The sequence below is a fragment of the Podarcis melisellensis genome (genome assembly GCF_964234715.1).
Source record: "Podarcis melisellensis genome assembly, chromosome: 15".
In the NCBI taxonomy this organism is placed as follows: domain Eukaryota; kingdom Metazoa; phylum Chordata; class Lepidosauria; order Squamata; family Lacertidae; genus Podarcis; species Podarcis melisellensis.
The window spans coordinates 22377253-22395248 of NC_138532.1; the positions used below are offsets into that span (position 1 = coordinate 22377253).

Below are 17996 nucleotides of genomic sequence, written 5' to 3' on the forward strand. Positions count from 1 at the left end.
CAAGAGGCCTCCCCCACCCCATTGATCTTAGCACCCAAGAGGATCTGTAGGGAAGAAGGTCGTCTTTCTGGTATTTGAGGCCCGAGTCATTTATACTGAGGCCTCAGTGCCGATTTCTGTGCAAGAAGACATTGCTTTGTGATCTGCCCTGTATTGTTCTGCTGCAATTTGTCTTCTACCCCAAACTACATTATTCGTCCCACTGTCCGCTGTGGCAAGATTTTGTAATGTGTAATTACTTATGCAAATTATATACAGTGGTACCTCAGGTTAAGTACTTAATTCATTCCGGAGGTCCGTACTTAACCTGAAACTGTTCTTAACCTGAAGCACCACTTTAGCTAATGGGGCCTCCCACTGCCGCCGCGCCGCCGGAGCACGATTTCTGTTCTCATCCTGAAGCAAAGTTCTTAACCTGAGGTACTATTTCTGGGTTAGGGGAGTCTGTAACCTGAAGCGTATGTAACCCAAGGTACCACTGTAAGTACATTGTCATTAGGTTATTCCGTTCCATTCATTTCAGTGCAATGAAAGCACAATGCCAATGCGGTTGGAGAATAACTGGCCTCACTTTATTCAAACCTTAAGTTTCTCTCCTTCCCATTTTGTAATGAATTTCATTCTGAATTATATAGTACTGGATCAGACTAGAGCAGGGTTAGGGAAACCTGTGGTCCTCCTAATGCTTTGGACTCTATCTTCAAACTGCCATAGCCACAATGGTCAATAGTGAGGGATAATAGCAATTGTGTGGTCCACTGGAGGGCCACAGGTTCCTCATCTCTGGTCTAGAAGACATAGAATCATAGAGTTGGAAGAGACCACAAGGGCCATCGAGTCCAACCCCCTGCCAAGCAGGAAACACCATCAGAGCACTCCTGACATATGGTTGTCAAGCCTCTGCTTAAAGACCTCCAAAGAAGGAGACTCTACCACACTCCTTGGCAGCAAATTCCACTGTCAAACAGCTCTTACTGTCAGGAAGTTCTTCCTAATGTTTAGGTGGAATCTTCTTTCTTGTAGTTTGGATCCATTGCTCCGTGTCCACTTCTCTGGAGCAGCAGAAAACAACCTTTCTCCCTCCTCTATGTGACATCCTTTTATATATTTGAACATGGCTATCATATCACCCCTTAACCTCCTCTTCTCCAGGCTAAACATGCCCAGCTCCCTTAGCCGTTCCTCATAAGGCATCGTTTCCAGGCCTTTGACCATTTTGCTTGCCCTCCTCTGGACACGTTCCAGTTTGTCAGTGTCCTCCTTGAACTTGTGAAGACTTCTGAATATAACTTTGCACACGGTTAACTGGCTAGGCTGCTGGAATCACTCTGCACTAAGTCATTGTCACATTAATTGTTAAGAAATTGTCACTTATCCTTGGAGCCCTCGTTGCACAGAAATTGTACAAAAGCATAAGCAATCATTACTTATTGCTGAGGGAAAAGTTCTCCCAGAAAAGCTGCATGCCTGTGTGACTGCATCTCTGATGTCGATTAATGGTTGTTTTCCCCATAGGGAGCAGAGATGAAGAGTGCAGCTCTGTGAATGTATCTGTATTTAGAAACTCCCCGCTGCCTGCCTGGGCTTTCAGATCAAAAGTGGCAGATTTTGTGTTCATGCAAAGTTGTCCCCATTATTAGTCATTGCAGGTACAGATCAGCTTGTCTTCTGTCCGCAGACAAAGGTCAAAAATAAGTTGCTAACGGAGTCTGCCCAGTTCTCGGAGAGAGATCAGAGAGATCTTCTGCAAGCTAATGGGTCTCATCAGTGCACCACTGCATTATTTTAATTGCTCATCAGCCAAGTAGCTGGTGTGTACATGTGTGAATCAGAATCAAAGGACACCCTTTGGTTTTGACCTTTCGTATTTTGCTAAAAACCTCAACCTGTTGCATTTTGTGTGGGAAATTAGAGCCAAGATGTGGCTTCTCTTTTCTCCCTCCCTCTTTCTCTGTGGAGTCAATAAAGGATTTGAATGAATTCACTCTGTATTGAGGGCTACCCCTTCAGCCTGTTGCCATAGTAATGTTGCACAGCTACAGAACTGGAGGCTCTTTTGACTCCCCTCCTCCTTTCTCTGGGGTATTCTCCTGCCGTGACCGACATAAAGATGTCAAAGATTGAAAGGGTTGCTTTTCTTAAAAATAAGAAAAGGGGGGAGAAACCCTGTTACATCCTCAGTACAGTTTAATGTGGTTCACTTAAGCAAGAGATTCTTAAGGGAGATGGCTTAGGAGAAACATAAACAGATAGAGATATGGGGTTGTGTTTTATCTCCTGCATAAAAGTACAACTCAGCAAGCACAGAATTTTTGCGGCACTTGCAGAGGGAGGGCAAACTTGGCAAAGACAGATGGTGATGATCCCAAAACAGCTACTTGTGAGGTCCAGGTTTTGCAGAGTGAAAAGCAAGCATTGGCTAGACTGAGCCGGCACAGCACTTAACCAGAGCTCCAGATGAACCCTGCTAGATGGGGTGTTAACTAACTAACTAGCTAACTAACTCATTAGTCACTTGTCACCTGAAGGTCTTCAAATGACTTACAGCAATGTATATATTCTTACACACACATACACAATACCATAAAGAAAGGGGGGAAAGGGGGATCATACAATACGTCAACATATCATCTAACATTACATTTATGAATAAACAAAAAACTACACACAACTACTTATTACATAAGTAATAACAAATTTCATTAACAAATGGCAAATAAACAAAAATATGCCCGCCTACCAATTAGCAAATAAACGACTATTTTTCCATTTTTAACCTCCCCACCCAAATGTCAGGAATCAGGACAGCTGTTGCAAATCAGCACTGGGTGGACCCAAGGTCCTCCTCCAGGGATGCTCCTGAATCTTACCTCTCCCTTCAGACAAGAGCAGTAGCAAAGAAAAGCAAGAAGATGGTAGCAAAAGTTTTACTCGGTTGCTGCTGCTGCTGCTGGTAGGCATGCCCTGAAAGCAGAAGATAAGCAACCTCTTATTTTTGACAGGGGTATTTTGCTTCCCTGAGGGCACTTTTAAACACACCACCGGGCATGTGTGGCACCATGCACATGTGCCTGTTCTCTGTCTCTGGCACTTCAGATCTCAAACTGGGCACAATGGGAAACTGAGCAAGCTGCATACCCACTGTGCCTCCCTTCAAACCACTGGCCAGATACTTCTGGGAAGCCCTGCTAAAGAGACACTCAAGCAACCAGGGGGAACTGAATGCTTCCTCCTATGTAAAGCCTAGGAAGCCCAGAAGGTTTTCTTGCTTTTCAACCTGAGCTACAGGTCTTCTGGTGAAGCTGCTTGGCTCCTCTCCAGTGTCTGTCAGGCGTCTTTGCCTGCCCGCTTCCACTCGTCATTGTTTTGCTGCATTGAGACCGGGATGAGGGAATTGCTTTGGGAATGTAGGAAGCTCTGGCTTCCATCAGGTCAGACTGTTTGCTCACCTGCCCAGTGTTGCCTGCTCTGACTGGCAGCAGCTCTCCAGGGTCTCAACTAATCCAGAATGTGGCAGCTAGACTGGTGACTGGGAGCTGCCGCTGAGACCACATAACACTGGTCTTGAAAGACCTACACTGGCTCCCAGTACATTTCCGAGCACAATTCAAAGTGTTGGTGCTGACCTTTGAAGCCCTAAATGGCCTCGGTCCAGTATACCTGAAGGAGCGTCACCACCCCCATCATTCTGCCCAGACACTGAGGTCCAGCGCCGAGGGCCTTCTGACGGTTCCCTCGCTGCAAGAAGCCAAGTTACAGGGAACCAGGCAGAGGGCCTTCTCGGTAGTGGCACCTGCCCTGTGGAACGCCCTCCCACCAGATGTCAAAGAGAAAAATAACTACCAAACTTTTAGAAGACATCTAAAGGCAGCCCTGTTTAGGGAAGCTTTTAATGTTTAATAGGTTATTGTATTTTAGTGTTTTGTTGGAAGCCGCCCAGAGTGGCTGGGGAAACCCAGCCAGATGGGCGGGGTAAGAATAATAAATTATTATTATTATTATTATTATTATTATTATTATTATTATTACTTAAGGTAAAGCCTTTCTCTCATCACCTCCTTCCTCACCCTTTTAACTGGAGATATCAGGGATTGAACCTGAGGTTTCCTGATGCCAAAGCATGCACGCTTCCTCTGAGCCGTGGTCCTCTCCCTAACAAATGTTGGGCCAGATCAGATGGTGCTTCTCTCTCAGTCTGGCCCATTGCATTGTGGGAAGTGAGACTGTACTTCCCTTCAGTGACCAAGCAGTACACCTACCTAACACCCAATGGCTCTGCATTTGCACACAGGGTTGACATTTCCCAATAATTCCCTTGTGTGTACAGTCCAAAGTATGCAGATCAAAACCACACGGTCCATTTCCTTTTAAAGAAATCTGGTAATTGATTGCATGTATCTGACTTACGTACGTTGGAATTCAAGTATATATTTTATGCAACTCTCCTCTGAGGGAAGGTTTCAGTGCTTGGGGCTTTTTAGTTTAGAGAAGAGTAAGAGGTGAAATGATAGAAGTTCATAGAATTATTCATGGCTTGGAGGAAGTGGATAGAGAAAAGTTTTTTCCCCCTCTCTGAAAATTAGTAGAATTCAAGGGCATCCAACGAACAGATAAAAGAATGTACTTCTGCACACAGCACATAGTTGATCTGTGGAACTCGCTCCTGCAAGAGGCCGTGATTGCCACCAACCTGAATGGCTTTAAAAGAGAATTAGACAAATTCATGGAGGTTAAGGCTAGCAGTGGCTAGTAGCCACAATGGCTAGGCTGTCCCTCCATGGTCGAAGGCAGCGATGTTTCTGAATTCCAGTTGCTGAAGACCACAGGAGGGGAGAGGGCTCTTGTGCTTGAGTCCTCCTTGGGGGATTTCCTGCAGGCATCTGGTTGGCCACTGTGAAAACAGGATGCTGGTCTAGAAGGGCTATTGTCCTGATGCAGCAAGCTTTTCTTCTGTTCTTATGTACTGTATTTTTCGCTCTATAAGACACACTTTTCCCCTCCTAAAAAGTAAGGGGATATGTGTGAGTGTCTTATGGAGCGAATGCAGGTGGGAGGCTCTGGTCAGCGCTCCGTTTAAAGAGTCGTGTGGAGTGTGTGCGCGGCTCTTCTCTGAGGAGGGAGAAGGGCTGCCGCTGGGATCCCGCTGGCTGTCCTGGCATCTTGTTTAGCAGCACCTTCATCCCTCTCCCCTGCGGAGGCTTTGCGCGGCTATCCCTGGCTGTTGCGGCAGAGCATGCGGCTCTATCCCTTCCCCCACCTCCCAGAAAAGCCCCCAAGAGCTTTAGAGTGTGTGGCTCTTGCGGGAGGTGGGGGGGAAGCCAGTAGGCTTGCTTTCACTGAAGCCAGGAGGGCTTCCCGCACCGATCCTGCTTGCTCTCCTGGCTTCAGGGATAGCCCCGCAAAGCCTCCTGAGCGAAGATGGAGGAGCTCTCCCTCTTAGGGATGCTTTGCTTTGCGTTGTTTTCTTATTTCTTGTTTCCTTATTTCTTGTTTTCCTTCCCTAAAAACTATGTGCGTCCTATGGTCCGGCGCGTCTAATAGAGCGAAAAATACGGTATATGCTTCCTATTCAGATGTTCTGGTCCTGAATGGAAGTGTAGAGATATTGGAAGTGGGCCATGGATAGCTTTCTTATTTCCATGCCATGGACTGCTCCATTTCCCCCCTTCTCTCTCCCATCAGTCTAGCTTGTCCCATATTTTCATGAAGAATGAGCTCTGCCAATCAAACTGCCTGCCTTTTATCTCAGTTGGCAATGCATCTCCATTCCCAACAGGATGTCATTCCGTGTTCCCACCTGGTCGCCTCCCCGCGCTTCTTTGCTAGCGCAGTTGAAATACTATCTTTGATTTACAGAGCTCTGACTAGATTCTGCTTTCCAGCCCTACCAACCTTGAACGATGAATCTGCCACTGACTCTCAGTTCACATCCTCCCCCCATATGGTCCAGAGTTGCACGGTTGCTTCTCTGCTGACAGCCCCATCCTGGCTTCCCACCTGCCAGTATGTGTATGTTTGTGTGAAGGCGGCCAGGAAAAATAATTTGCGACTTTCTTTGATTATCTGCCCTTGGAATGGAAAGCTTCTGACTTCAAAGCTGGTTGCACGGAGAACTGATGTCCCTGCCTGCCCCAAGCTAAAAAGCAGGTTCAGATTTGCACAGTGAATATGAGAGGAGGCAGTGTTCGGAGCAGAAGAGCAGAACGAGATGCTAGAAAAGAACTTTTTTGGTTTTTTCTCTGCCACTCAAGGTAGCTCTGTCAGGCTTGGGAAAATGTCAGGCCTGAGAGATCTAAGTTCAACTCTTGCTCATTAGGTTTCGTTGGACCAGTTGCTATCTCTCATTGTAATCTACCTCAGAGGGTTCTTGTGTGAATAAAAGACTATGCACCTGCTCCTTCATCCCCACCTAGAACCCATATACATTGGAACCTTGGTTCTCAAACGGCTTAGTTGACAAACAAATCAGCTCCCAAACACTGAAAACCTGGAAGTAAGTGTTCCGGTTTTTGAATGCTTTTCAGAAGCCGAATATCCGATGTGGTTGCCGGCTATTGTTTCCGTGTGCCTGTGCCAATTGGAAGCCATGCCTTGGTTTTTGAATGTTTTGGAAGTTGAACGGGTACCGCTGTACACTTATACATATACAGCCCAGTTTGCAGACCTGGGGAAAAAATCCATTCATAATATCTCCATCTTTTCAGGAGTCAGTTGTAACTCATTCAGCCAAGGACTGCATCCAGACACCATTTTAAAGCAGGCACAATATTTACATGAGACTCCTGTCCTTGTTTTCTCAGAAGGAAGTCCTCCTCTTTCAATGGATCATGGACAAGTATATTTAGAATTGCAGTCTTTACATGTATTTATTTAAACATTTGCTGTGTTCCTTTCCTAAAAGTTCAAGATGACTGGAGAAAGAGACAGACAGGGAGAGAGAGAGAGGATATGCAAATTCATTACATAGAATATTCTAATACAATAAAATTCTAATATAATGAAAATGTTATTAATAAGAAACAGAGCAATAAAATATGAAACTATAAGGACAGCTTTAAAACGATTCAGTCAAGTTTCAATAGACTCAATAAAACTGAGGAAGCAGATCTCCACCCCATGGCAGAAGACCATTGGGCCCTATTGATGAGGTTCATCAAGCACTGTGTGTGCGTTGTCTAAAAACAAGAATTATTTTTTCTTTACAAGTATTACTTTTATTCAAATGCAGATTTATGCAGTTTTAATTGATTGATTGATTGATTGATTAATCAACTAACGTATCATTAATCAAGCAGAGGTTCTTTATCTGTATGACAGTCTGACTGAAGAACATCATGTTTGAAGTTTCAAAGAGTGCTATGAAAGCCCTGATAGACTGGAGATGGTTCATTCCCACACAGGACTCATAATAACTCAATGTAGTCATTCATCAGTTGCAGAAAATCCAAGGAAAACAGTGTGTTTGAAAGATAGGTGATGTGAAATGCGAGTGTTGTCTTTGGTGTTATGTCTGCACAGGGCCATTTACACATGCTAGTCATCAATCAGTGTTACAAGTCACCAGTGAAAGTGTGCAGCTTCCCTGTAATAGCCTAGGGTTAGGTGCAGGTACTTACTGGACCACAACCAGATTCTTTGTGTTCAGAAATGGAAGACAAATACCTAAAGCATCCCTAGTGTTTGCTAATCCTTCTAGTGTTGCGCAGTTCCTGGTTGACTCCCAAGCTGACGGCCTGGGAATAAAAGTAATACGCTTGCACGGCAACCATACAGGCTGCCGTGCGAGCAGTATCCTGTATAGACGCCCGTACAGATGGCATGCGAGTGGCGCCCATACGGACTGCACGCACCCTTGGCTGCTCTACAGCTGGGGGGAGGCAGGGGCCATCTTGTCACCCCTCCCAGAGTGGCACCCAGGGCGACCTGCCTCCTCTGACCCCCTTCTTCTGCCCCTGTGTATATGTTGATAATATAATTTTGGTTACTGAGGACAAACAAGATTGTACAAAAACAAGATTGGGTGCAGGCCTGGCCAGGACTTAGGCATCCTGACTGTGACAAATGTGACCTGTGTGCTTGCTTGCTTGCTTGCTTGATTAACTGCGGTTGGGAACTTCAAGGTCCCTGCTTTCCCTTCTTGTGGTCTTTGTACTGGACCTGGAGACTCCAATAGAGAGCATTCCATGTCAAGAAGGAGGGCAAGTGGGCACCCTATCAAATGACAGGGTAGGAGCTACATGGAGCAGGGCCTTTTCACTGGTGGTGCCCATTGTATGTCTCGCTCTTCCCAGACCTGCTCTCTTTTGGCCTGTATTTTGGAGCTTTGTAATTTAGGAAGGCTTTGGAAGAACTGGTTGACAAGTCTTATCAGTTGCTGACGTATGAGCGGGTTTTATTTGCTGCTTTTCTGGGTTTCTGGTGCACCAGGGTTTAGACCAGAGTAATAGAGTTGGCCAGGATCCCAGAAGGGATACGATTTATGAGCTTTCTCCATTATCTGCACAGCAGGGGGTGTTCAGTCAACAGTGCAAAGGCTGAGCTGAAGCATTCCCTGCTTGTTACCTGCTTTCAGCAGTGGGGGTCGCTGTTTGGTAGTACCCAATTGGTTAGCTGTCAGATTCTAGAGCTCCCTATTCACAAAATACAGAGTCCGTTCATAAAACACAAAGTTCATTCATAAAGCAGTAACATAAATCTCCATTGCTACATACTGGGTGTATATTTCAGCTTTTGAACGTACAGGTTTATGATCATGCTGTAGTGTAATGCTTATATGACTGTGAATAAAAGTTGGCTGGGCTCATTGTCTTGGGGTTTGGGGGGAAGAGGTGACAAAACTGATTTCCAATAAGTGCCCCGCCTTATTTCCATAACAAGTCCTTGAGTCTGTAGTCTGAATGGTGACACCAGGGACCTAGAAGGTGCAGGCTTGTAAGTCCAACCCCTGCACAGTCTCATCAGGGCTGACCTTAATGCACCTTAATGCAACTGGAACAATTGGGCCAAATTGGGCTCCGCGGGCCGCTCCTAAGGGGGCCCCCGAACCAGAGCAATCTAGATGGATTTTATTTATATCTATAAGATTTTGCAGACTTTGGCTGTGAAGTGGGGCCCTACAAAAAAACATTCAAGTTGCGCCCCACTGCTTCAAATTGGACCCCACTGGCTAGCCCTGAGTATAATAGTTGCCGGGCCTGAGTTGCCCTGCCCTTGCATGAAGTCTTGGGTTTGCAATTTTGGGAGAGGAGAGACTGCCCACTGGGGAGCAGGAGAGCTGGCGAGGCCCCCTAGATTTAGAGGCCCTAGGCTTCAGCCTACTTAGCCTATACATAAATCCAGCACTGAGCAGACTCTTCTTATGTTCTTTCTTACAGTTTAGCATTTGATCAGTTATTATTTCTTTCACAAGGAAGGTTCCCTCAACCCTCCCATCCCCAAAAGAAAGGGGGCAAATGACTTTAAAACTAGGAGGGACTTCTGGAACTTCTGGATAGGAGTTTTCAAATACCAGCCTCAGATATTTCTGCCGCTCACTTCCCTCGGGGATAATGGGAGGGTTGCCAGCTACAAAGACTGAGATGCCACTGAAACCTGCTCTGAAGCAAATGACTGATTGTAATTGAGGAGCGTCTGTGTCTCTCTTGAGCTGTTTGTCACCTGGATGGCTTTTTTTAGTTCTCCCACTACCCCAGGCAACAATTTTAAATGTTCTACACTTAAATGCATTTGCATATGTGAATGAGCAGTGCCTCCCTCCCCCTCCCCCCCACACTAAATTTGGGCAGGGTGGCGACTCTAATTTATTTGTGCTTCGATTTCACTTCAGCAGCTTTGCATATTACTAAGAGGTGGAATGGGAAGGAATCACAAACAAATCACGCTTTCTGTTTCTTCATGCTTCCAGTAAAAGCCTAAGATTAAGATCAGACCAAAATGGGTCCATTTTGTCCAGGAGCAGAGAAACCCAGACCCTCTGGGCCTTTCTAGCTGGCCATTGAAATTCTCCCCAGTCCACACCCCTCACTCCCTCTGCTTCACATCCTCCTTGAGTGTTTTTGCCTGGCTGGAATATGTTCTCAAATTCTGATAATGCCCCTATCTTGCCTGGATGGATAGAGGGGGTCATTGGATTGGGACATTGGAACATGTGTGCTGTGTTGGAGGATTGGGTAGGCGCCATCATCTACCCCTCCTCTTTTGGGTATTCTGTTAAAGGAATCCGGCGGTCATGGATCCTGTCCGATGCCCTGCTGGTGGCTAAGGCCATGGCATGACCCCCGGTGATGTCATTGGGGAGCTTCCAGTTGTATTTGCATCAACAAGCTCCTCCCATTGGTTGTTAACCCTAATATGACTCCCGGCTGTGCGGGGTGGAGTCTGGTATGGCTGTTTCATCCAATGCCTAAGCCAATACTACTCACATGCTGTAACCAATAAAAGCTGTGGCCTAATTTTGCCCATTAACCTAAAATAATGTGTCTGTGTGTATTATTATAATCCTATGCGGGTGGAGGGTCCTCAACTCACAATGCTACCTTTTCCTTGGAGATTCTGGGGGGCTGTATCTGAAATCTTCTACATTCCAAGCATGAGCAGTACCACTGAGCTACCTTCCAAAGATCCTAGGCACACATCCAAAGGAGCAAATCTCACTGGACAACGGAGTGAGTGACTGAGGAGTTAACATACATAGGATGGAGTTGACAGCAAGAAAATGGGAGATAGGAGATGACAATTGCAGCTGTACATGGTTGTCTCTGAACTAAGGAATACGCCCATTGCAAAATAGAGTTCAGAAGCTTCAGATCAGGATGCATCTATGATGTGCAAACATGCTCTCTCCCTGCAGCAAAGAAACGGGTGGCTTTCTGCTGTCATAATCTCTCATCTCTTCTCCTTTGCAGGCAGCTGAACTGGGAATGGTGTCAGCCTATTACACGTATATCTTCACTAATCTGGTAAGACATTTCTTCAGCTCTGCCCCCCTCCCCCCGCCGCCATAAGAATCTTATTGACGAAACCTGACCTGTTCAAGCTGCGATGTGTCTGGCACTTCCGCAGATGCCATGAATGAGAGGAAGAGGAGAGAGAAATCTGGGGGAGATGTAGGGTTCCTCTGTATTTGCATTTTATTAGTATTAAAGGACTTGAAAAGTTGTGAAATATGTAGACTAGAAGCAAAATCATCTCCTAAGCAATGCACTTATCCACGTTTTTCATAAGCCGTTTCTGCCAAGCCAAAGAAACCCACGTGTCTCCGCTTTTCCAGCTTGTTTACATTGCATTATGGAGACTCTGCAAGGCCATTTTTAGTTTTTTTTTAAAAAAAAGGATTTGGGCAAATTTGTGAAAGATGTCTCCTGATGGCTAACAAATCTGGCAGCTAAATGGAGCATCCATGTTCGGAGACAGTATATCTTTCAATACCAGATACAGGGGATAAGCAAAAGGGATGGCCTACTTGTGAGTCTCCCAGGGAAACCTGGCTGGCTGGTGTAGGAAAACGGACAAGCAATTGTTTAACATTGCAACCAAGACGACTGGGAAAGTGAAACAGGTCAATTCATGATACGCTTGTTTTTAAGAGGTGGTACGGATTAATAATAGTGATGATGATGATGATGATGATGGTGATGATTTATTTATACCCCGCCTATCTGGCTGGGTTTCCCCAGCCACTCTGGGCGGCTTCCAGCAAGATATTAAAATACAATAATTCATCAAATATTAAAAGCTTCCCTAAACAGGGCTGCCTTGAGATGTCTTCTAAAAGTTAGATAGTTGTTTGTTTATTTCTTTGACATCTGGTGTTCCACAGGGCGGGCACCACTACGGATTATTATTATTTTAATCTTATGTTTATTGCATTGGTCTGAGGATCTCACTGCCCTGGCTACATTTGAACATATAGGATTCAATTTTGTGTAGATCCCTATTTAGACATCTTGAGGTCTTGCATTAACTTAAATGCTTCATTTAAGATCTATGTACTGATGGTAACTGTGTTCTCAATTTATTTATTTATTCCATTTATTTATATTCTTCCTGTTTCTCTAAGGAGCTCAAGGTAGTGTACATGGTTCTCCCTTCTCCTCCTTTATATCTCACAACAACTCTGTAAAATACATCAGGCTGAGAGGCAGTGACTGGCCCAAGTCACCCAGTGAGCATTGTGGCTGAGTGGGTATTTGAACCCTGATCTCCCATGCTCTAGTCTAATATGTCACTCTAACCACTACACTACACTGTTAGCAGCCTGCCATGTTCTCTGGTTCTAGTTTGCAGGTGGGGTTGTGTGTTTTGTTCTTGTTAGGCCCTTGCAGATGTTTGTCGTAAAGTGGGTACAGCTGTTCATGTATTGATCAGCTTTATCAGGAAGTATTGACAGGATCCAGCCCATACTGGGTCTTTAATGCCAGGACTATGACTGCAAAGTTATGATGAAAGGACCTAAGCTGGTGTCCTTGCAAACGTACCGGAAAATACGGCCCTCAGCATCGAACCTTCCCTCAAAACACTTAAAAATTGCTTTTTGAGCTTTAATTTTCTTTGGCACAGCTTCAGCATGCTTAGAAATTGGGGGGCTCTTTTTTTCTGATGAAGGGACCAATCTATCTTGTGAGGGGAGGAGGTGGTTAATGAGGAGAAGTAGCTACAGTTTCCTTTCTGGCGTTCTTTAAAATGGATATCAGCTTTCTAATGCTATAATTCAAGGATGGGCTTGGGAAGAGGCTGAATAAAATTTCTTCTCCTCTTGAAATTAACTTTTGTGTGAGAGATTTCTCCTGCCATTGGCAAATCTTTCTCATTTGCACGCCGTTGTGTGGATTTCTCGTGATCGTTTCTCAATAGCTCTATTATACCGTATAAATGATTTTTAAAAAACCCCTTCCTTGGCAGTTTTATCTGTCGTACTTCAAAGCCATAAAACAAGCATTCCTATCCATCAGAGGTGGCTTTCGTTAACTGTGGGCTCAGATCATTTGTCTTTCCCCCTGAGTAAATGGAGGGTTGCCTTGCACTGGGTGGGGTCCCTGCCATCAAGTGTGGGACCAGTCATGTACATGGGGGAGGGCTATAACTCAGAAGCCCCCCAGACTGATGGGCTTTTGGGAGAGGGGTGAATGTCATTGATGCAACATTAGGGCATTTGTGGTGGATTTATTCAGGTCTTCCCACACATCACCACCATGCTTTATTGTATGGGAAAGTGTGAATTACTGAATAAAATTCCTCCCCCAGTCCTAGCCAGGTAGTGAGATCCCTGCTTGCAACCTGCGAGAGCTCATTTGGTCGGGTGATACGGCACCTCGCCATTGCTTTGGACCAGGAGGTCTTGTTTTGTAATGACGGCGTTCACCTTTCCAATTGGGGAAATGACATTTCGGCTGGTTGACATCGTGGAGGGCATTAAAGGTTGGTTGCAGGTGTGAGGGTGTTGATGGCGAGTCACTTGGCTCAAGTGGTGGTTAGGCATTGGGTAAGCCTTTGTGATGGAAGGGGAGGTTGTTGCCTCCGTCCGCCCCTCCTCGATAAGGGTATCCTGTCCGAAGCCTGGGTGTGGGCTAGGGCCATGCCATGACCCATCAAGGACCCGGGGTGTGTGTGTGTCTTGATTTGACGTATGTCATAGGGCTACCCCACTGGTGGTTTACCCTTAATACGACTCCCTGCAGATGGGCAGGAGTCGGGATATAGTCTTGTTCCACCAAATGCCTAAGGCAAACCACTCACACCTGTAACCCATAAAGTTGTGGCTTATTATAGCCTATTGGCCTTAATTATCCGTGCCCATGTGTGTTTATTATATAAGGGAACTACGGAGCCCGGGGCCTTGTCATGCAAGTAGGGTGAGCCAGAAAAAGATAAGCTGATTGCATTCCACCTATTGCAATGTGACATTACATAATAATAATAATAATAATAATAATAATAATAATAATAATAATAATAATAATTTATTATTTATACCCCGCCCATCTGGCTGAGTTTCCCCAGCCACTCTGGGTGGCTTCCAAACAAATGTTAAAAACAATACAGCATTAAATATTAAAAACTTCCCTAAACAGGGCTGCCTTCAGATGTCTTTTAAAGATAAGATAGCTGCTTATTTACTTCACATCTGAAGGGAGAGTGTTCCACAGGGTGGGCGCCACTACCGAGAAGGCCCTCTGTCTGGTTCCCTGTAACCTCACTTCTTGCAATGAGGGAACCACCAGAAGGCCCTTGGCACTGGATCTCAGTGTCCGGGCTGAACGATGAGGGTGGAGACACTCCTTCAGGTATACTGGACCGAGGCCATTTAGGGCTTTCAAGGTCAGCACCAACACTTTGAATTCTGCTCGGAAATGTGCCAGTTCTGGTTCTGATTTAACAGAGAGGTAGAGCTGCATATGGGCGGATTCTCCATTGCAGCCCCAGGTATTGGCTCCATTGCAACCACCACCTTGACTGTTTGGAGAAACTTTGCACTTCATCTGCGCTTACCAGTGCGGGGTTGAATCAACCAGTTGTATTAAATCAGAGAGGAGGATCAGGTGTGTCCCTGCAGGGACTTTGTTTATTTTCATTTATTTCATTCATATTCCATCTTTCCTCCAAGGAGCTCCAAGGTGGCATACTTGGTTCCCCTCTCCCCCCCCCCATAATATCCTCACAGGAACCCTGTGAGGTAGGTCAGACTGAGAGCGAGTGACTGGCCCAAAGTCACCCAGTGAGCTTCATGGCTGAGTGGGGATTTGAACCTTGGCCTCCCAGATCCTAGTCCCTAACCACTACACCACACTGTCTCCTTCCCAATGTGGAAACCACAGACAATTCTGGTTGCATTTTTGTTTTCAGTAAAGCTTTTGGGAGGTGAGACAATCGAGCTGACAACTCTGCAAGACTTAAGTAAAGGGTAAAGGGACCCCTGACCATTAGGTCCAGTCGTGACGGACTCGGGTTGCGGCGCTCATCTCGCTTTATTGGCCGAGGGAGCCGGCATACAGCTTCCGAGTCATGTGGCCAGCATGACTAAGCCACTTCTGGCGAACCAGAGCAGCACACGGAAACACTGTTTTCCTTCCCGCCAGAGCGGTACCTATTTATCTACTTGCACTTTGACGTACTTTCGAACAGTTGGCAGGAGCAGGGACCAAGCAATGGGAGCTCACCCAGTTGCAGGGATTCAAACCGCCAACCTCCTGATCGGTATGACCTAGGCTCTGTGGTTTAACCCACAGCGCCACCTGCGTCCCCTGCAAGACTTAACCAGGAGCCAAGTAGGTAAAGCCTCCCCCTTCCAGTGCAGCTTTGTGTTAAAAATGTGAAATGGTGAGCCTAAAGCAGCAGCAGACAGAGAGAAAAACCCCTGGGTCAACATTGTGCATGTTTCCCTTTCCCATCTAGGCTCACCAAGAAGGTGAGGGCAGGAGGTTTCGGTGAGGGCAGACAGAGGAGAAGGGCTATTTACTGAGATCACACAGATGAAATCAGACACCCTTTTTACAAAGACTGGTTTAGGGATAATGAAATCTCCATTGCCTCGGAGGCAAGGGGATGGATGAGGTGATTAACTGGAGGGGCCTTCCAACCTGGAGAGTGCTCTGTTTCTTAAATTCCAGTGAATATTTATGTCGCTGTGCATATGCGCCAAGAGGAGTAGTGAGCATGCTGTGTATTTGGGTGGGAGAAGCAGATGGGAGAAAGCAGCGAGGAAGAGTGATCTAAACTTAGTGAAATGGGAGGGATGGGCAGGAATGCTGGAAGCCAACAGGGGAGAGGCTGCAAGAGAGAGGAGGGGTGGGTTAAATAACATTCACAATAGGATTCCACTTCTCTCGGGTCCCAGGGCACCCCAGTGGAGCCCATCTCTCTGCATTCATGCCTTGCTTTTCAGAACCACTCCCTGTCTCCTAGACTTGATTGGATTCAGCCAAGCCATTGGTTAGATGGGGCATTTGCCATCTAGGCATTCCTGGACATGGCAAGACCAGCTGGATTCAGACCTGCACCACTATAATCTGGTGCCCTTCTGGTGAGATGCTTCAGGCTGCAGATTAGGGGAAAGTGGTCCAATTGACTCTCCCAAATCCCAACAGGGCTAAATGCACACATACATAAGAACAACCTGCTAGATCAGGCCAGTGGGTCATCTAGTCCACCATGCCTGTGGGAAACCCTTAGACAAGACATGAGACAAGAGCACTCTCCCCTCCTGTGGTTTCCAGCAACTAGCATTCTGTGATGGCCTGGGACTCGGGCTCAGACTCTGAACCAGAGGAGTCTCAGTCCGCACCGGATCCTTTGCCTCAGGAGGCATCTGAACCAAGTCTGGGGCCTGATTCTGAAGAGCCCCAGTCTGCACAGGTTCCCCTGCAACAAGCACCAGCTGGGCCGAGTCAGGGGCCTGAGCCTGCCCTGGCTCCAGATCTGGGGATTACCTCGTTGCCTTCAGCCGGGCAATCATTTACAGCTGCTCCACTACCGGTTGGGTCAGGAGAAGCTGAGGTGGCTTCTGGGTCTAGTAACCCTCCGACATCTCCCAAACTGCAGAGACTCAGATCTGAGAAAAGGAGAGACCTGAGTACTTGCAGGAGGAGTGCTCTCCTTCAGGCGAGACAGGGAGGTGAGTCACTGGGGGATCAGGACCAGCCATTACCCCATCAGAGATAAAAGGCTGTTGGACCCCGCCCCAGGTAGCGGGAGCAACATTGCTATTTGCTAGAACCTGCCTGAGATCCTGTGTCTGACCTTGCTGCCTCGTGTCCTGCCTTGGCCCTTTCGGACTGACTCCTCGCAGAACCCTTGGATTTGGGACAGGACCCGGACCGCGTTACTCGGGTTACCCCTGGGCCCAGCACACATTCAGAAGCATTGCTTTCTCCAACTCTGGAGACAGGGCATAGCTATCACGGCTGGTAGCCATTGATAGTCTTCTCCTCTGTGAATTTGTCTGGTTCTCTTTTATTTTAAAGCCATTTAAAATTGGGGACCATCACTTTCTCGTTCCTTAGTTCGACTCTGCACTGCATGAAGAAGTCCTCTTTTTTTATCTGTCCTGAATCTTCCATCCTCCAGCTTCATTGCATGTCCATGAATTCTCATAGACATTGGTTTCTCCTGGCAATAAATGTGTCCAGGTGAGACTAGGTTTCTGGTTGAGCAACAGTCAAATCCTAGTTTTGATGTCATGCTTCTGCCCCAAATATTCCTTGCATGGCATGTGTCTAAATACAAAGGATCTGAGATCCTGCTTGCCTTGATAACAAAAAACGTTAGCAGAGACAAGTATGGGTTGAATGGGGAGGTTTCAGAAACTGTGTCATTTTATGTTCATTCTTTATTGCTATGCTCAGGAAGAGGACCTGATTAGTAGCAGACTGGGTCTAGGGAAGCTCTTGCTGGCTAGGCAATGTGTCCTTCCAAATCACTGGGCAAGAGAAGCATCATATGCATGCACAATGCTTATACGGATCATTCAGTCATTCCTGGCTTGAGGCAAACCAATTCTGGTAGTGCAAGGAGTGGTTATGTGTGCAGTGCTTTCTGCAAAGCAAGCAGCTGTTTGTGGCTCAAAGCAAGCTAATTCTGTTGCAGGAGAGGGCGTGTGCATGATGCTTCTACAGTGCCAACAGGAGTTCCTGGCATGAGGCAAGGTAATACCATATGGGTGCAGAGCTCCCTTCCTGATTTCTGCTCCCAGATTAGTTGGACAAAACTTTCTAACCTGATTAAATGTCCGATGTCCTTTTGAGGGTTGTTCCAGACAGCCCCACCTGCAGATTGCTGAGGTATTTACTCTCATTTATTGATTAATTTATTGGCGGGGGGGAAATTTTGCCCTACCCCTGATGGAGTGTCTGACAGAGTTAATTAAGAAGGAAAGAGAAGCTGGCTAAAAACCTAGGCAGATGGAAGAGAAATTTAAGGAAATTAGTAATATTTAAATGAGGAAGCGAGATGGGAAAGGGGCCATTTAAACTAATAAATCTAGAGGGATTATCAAGCCACTA

The 17996-nt window shown here is 46.3% G+C and overlaps 1 protein-coding gene across 3 annotated transcripts in view; it reads left to right on the plus strand.

Annotated features, from left to right (window-relative positions):
* The window catches only part of GRIK4 (glutamate ionotropic receptor kainate type subunit 4), a 467636-nt gene that overhangs the window by 327735 nt on the left and 121905 nt on the right, over nucleotides 1-17996 (plus strand). For all 3 annotated transcript variants that reach the window (XM_081889776.1, XM_081889778.1, XM_081889777.1), the window contains exon 7: nucleotides 10905-10958. In XM_081889776.1, the coding sequence (XP_081745902.1) occupies nucleotides 10905-10958 (54 nt within the window). The remainder of the gene's footprint in view (nucleotides 1-10904; nucleotides 10959-17996) is intronic.